The sequence below is a fragment of the Harpegnathos saltator genome, unplaced genomic scaffold, assembly GCF_003227715.2.
Source record: "Harpegnathos saltator strain DR-91 unplaced genomic scaffold, Hsal_v8.6 scaffold26, whole genome shotgun sequence".
Taxonomy (NCBI): Eukaryota; Metazoa; Arthropoda; class Insecta; order Hymenoptera; family Formicidae; genus Harpegnathos; species Harpegnathos saltator.
The window spans coordinates 767,463-770,665 of record NW_020230050.1 but is presented as its reverse complement, the minus strand read 5'-3'; the positions used below and the strand labels follow the sequence as shown (position 1 = coordinate 770,665).

General features: G+C 63.7%; 1 protein-coding gene across 1 annotated transcript; it reads right to left on the bottom strand.

Annotated features, from left to right (window-relative positions):
* Positions 1–1,067: 1,067 nt before the first annotated feature.
* On the bottom strand, positions 1,068–2,362 carry LOC112588651 (uncharacterized). Its single transcript, XM_025299307.1, has 3 exons — positions 2,160–2,362; positions 1,825–1,936; positions 1,068–1,505 (listed from the first exon to the last, which is right to left on the bottom strand). The coding sequence occupies exons 1-3, from the start codon at positions 2,360–2,362 to the stop codon at positions 1,068–1,070; spliced, it is 753 nt and encodes a 250-aa protein (XP_025155092.1).
* Between the last annotated feature and the right edge of the window lie 841 nt (positions 2,363–3,203).

Genomic DNA, 3,203 nt, shown 5'->3' with positions numbered 1-3,203 from the left:
CTAATCGCCTGTCTAACCGCCCCCTTGGTTACGCTGTCGTCCAGGCCGACGATGCGGACCTCAGTCTTCTTCGTCGGCCTGGCAACGACAGCGTCCCCAGCTAGGGCGTCCTCGAGATCACGAGCGAAGCGGTCGGCTCTCGCCCTAGCGCCAACGCCCGTGATCTCGAGTATTATCCCACCATTGCGAGCTCTCTTATATTTAAAGTCCCCGGGAGGGCTAGGCCGTGCTCCCCGAGGTCTACCCTGGCCTTGGCAGTGGTCAAGACCTGAGCCGAGGTCTTCCCCGGCAGCGCAGTGATCGTTATCACCGGGTTGCGCGAAGAGGGCCTCAGCTTCAATTTTTGGGCGGGCGGAGGCCCCGCGGACGGGGGCTCCTTCCTCCCATTCTTCTCTTTGGGGGGGGGGGGCCGCCTTGGTGATGCCCGCATATGTTGGCGCGGCTATCATGGGCTCGTTCGCGGTCGCGGATTTACGCGCGGATCTCGTCTTCGCGGTCGCGGCCTTTTCCCCTCCCTTCGATGACGGTTGCGGCTTTCCGAGTCCCATCCCAGACCCTCCCCCCTTACTCCCACCTTTCTTTTTGCGGTTGTACACGGTCGTCCAACTGCTACCCTTTCCCACAGGCTGCGCCTGCTGGACATTCGAAGGGTTGAGCCCTGGACTCGCCGCTGCAGATATCGGAGGGACGAGTCCCTCCAATATCCTCCCACTCTGAGGCCTCCTTCCGCGACAGCACGTTGCGGCAGAAGGAGGCCGCTTCTCCCCATACTTCGTCGCTCCCGCACATCGACCTAACGATGCGCGGGAGCGTTAACTCCCTCTCCCTACAGCCCACCGCCCAGGCACGGCGCTTCCTGGCCCATGCTTCGCATTCGGCCAGGGTGTGATGCACCGTGTCATCCGGCGCCGGGCAGTGGTGGCAACCGGTGGTGGACTCCTGATCCGGTGCAGGTAATGACCGAAACAACCGTGTTCGATCATCACCTGCACCAGATGATACGTCAGTCCGCGTCCCATCCTGTCCGCGAACTCCGCCAGGCAGGGGCGGACGGCCTCCGTCGTTAGCTACCCGAACTCTCGCGGAGCGGACATCGTGTCCGCCCATCGCTGCAGAGTTCGGGCAGCCGCCTGAGACGTCAGGGCCGCCACACCTCCGGCCGTTTCCTGCCCCCTTTCGCGGAGCTCCTTTGTTCGCCAATACAGGAAACACCGTTCCTCGGCGAGGAGCTCTACCGGGGGAGAACCGGCCAGGGTCGTCGCCGCCATATATGACACGGAGCGGTACCCCCGAATTGCCCTCACGACCACCGGCCTCAGCGCCTGACGCAGGTTCCTGCCTTGGGCGGTGGCCAGGAGCTGGGTCGCCCATATCGGCGCCCCATAGACGGCGACCGAGAGGATCACTCCCACATACAGGCGGCGAGCGTGCCACCCTGGACCCCCTGGGTCTGCATGAGTCTGGCCAAGACCAGACCCGCCTTTCTGACCCGAGGGGCCAGGTCCCTAAAATGGGCCCTGAAGTCCCATCAGCCGTCCAGAGTCAGGTCAAGATACTTTATCTTGCGCCCGACTCGGACGCGGACTCTATCCACCATGACCCAAGTTTCCGGTGGCTCCCCACGGCTGCCGTCGTGAAAAAAGACAGCTTCCGTTTTCTGGGGAGCCACTTTCAGACCCAGGTCTCCTATGGTGTCCACCACCGTCGCCAGAGCCACCTCTGCATTGAGGCGGGCCTCTCCCAGCTTTCTCCCTCGGTTACCACGAGAGTGTCATTCGCGTAGCAGATGACGTGGCAGCCAAGGGGGAGGGGCGAGCGCAACACCCTGTCGAACGCGATGTCCCACAGCAGAAGTCCCAACACCGACCCCTGCGGGACACCGCGCTCCATGATCTGCCAGCCAATGACCCCGCCCTGTACCGGATAGGCGAGGTCCCTGCCCTCAAAATAGGCCGCGAGGATGCGCCGGAGATAGGCAGGCACCCGATGATGTTCGAGCGCCCGCCCAATCTCCGGCCATGATATGGGTGTTGAAGGCGTTGGTGATATCGAGAGATACCGCCAACAACACCCCGCCCCCCTCCTCCACGACAGTCCGGGTCAGGTCCCGGACATGCTGGATCGCATCCAGCGTTGATCGTCCGGGCCTGAACCCATACTGCCTATCGTGGAAGTCCGGCCCATCTGAGGACAGGTGCTGGATGAGGCGGTCCACGATGACACGCTCCAACATCTGTCCCGCCTCGTCCAGTAGATAAATCGGCCTGAAGGCCAGCGGTCCACCGGGTGTTTTACTCGGCTTGGGAGGAGGACCAACTTGGCCCTCCTCCACTCTGGGGGGAAGACCCCATCCCTGAGACATCCGTTTAATACCCCCTTGGTGGCTTCAGACATGTTCCGATCTCCGAGGGCGAGAGCCCAGGCGCAGCCAGGAAGACCGTCGGGGCCAGGGGCTTTACCCTAGCCTCTTCCTAGATCTGGTGAGCTCCTCCGGACTGACCCCCAAGTCCTCTGTCTACTCCCGTTCCTCAGGGGCAGGGAGCCGTGGAGGGTCCCCCTCCACCCTCGGAAAGAGGGTGTCGAGGAGGCCCTCCAGGACCTGGGGATCCAGCGACTCCGTCGGCGGGGGCGCCCACGGACGGATCTTCCCGACCGTCCGCTTATACGGGCACCCCCACGGGTCCTCGTCCAGGGAGCTCACCAGCTGCTCCCAGGCTCCCTTCTTCGCCTCGACTATAGCGGCCTTAAGAGCTATCCTAGCGCGTTGATAGCCCTTTTTCTCCTCTTCGGCATCCCCGTCCTCGCGCCGGGCCCGGGTATACACCCGTCAGGTATGGACGGCAGCCTCTCGCAATTCTGCGATGGCCGCCGTCCACCAGTAGGCAGCCCGGCGCCGACGGGGGTGGGACCGGGGCATCGCAACGTCGCAGACCGACGATGCCCACACGCCTAGCCCCCTCCTGGGGCTAGTGTCCCACTCGCCCGGCACCTCATCAAGGTGCCAGGTGGCCGTGAGGACAGCCTCCCGGAACATGTCCGAGTCTAGTTGACTGAGAGCCCATCTCGGGGGGGAGGAGATCCTGGCTCCCCCCTCTTGGGCGGCACCTGCGGAGGGGTTCGGGAACCGAGGGCCCAGACTATATATCTATGGTCAAACAAAGTCTCACCGCCAGTCACCACCGCCCACTCCCGGAAAATCCGGG

Coding starts and splice junctions, on each gene's coding strand:
- LOC112588651 (XM_025299307.1), bottom strand. CDS start 2,362: ATGTCTCAGGGATGGGGTCTTCCCCCCAGAGTGGAGGAGGGCCAAGTT. Junction 1,937..2,159: donor CCGGACTTCCACGATAGGCA/GTATGGGTTCAG, acceptor TTTTGAGGGCAG/GGACCTCGCCTATCCGGTAC. Junction 1,506..1,824: donor GGGACATCGCGTTCGACAGG/GTGTTGCGCTCG, acceptor GGCCCATTTTAG/GGACCTGGCCCCTCGGGTCA.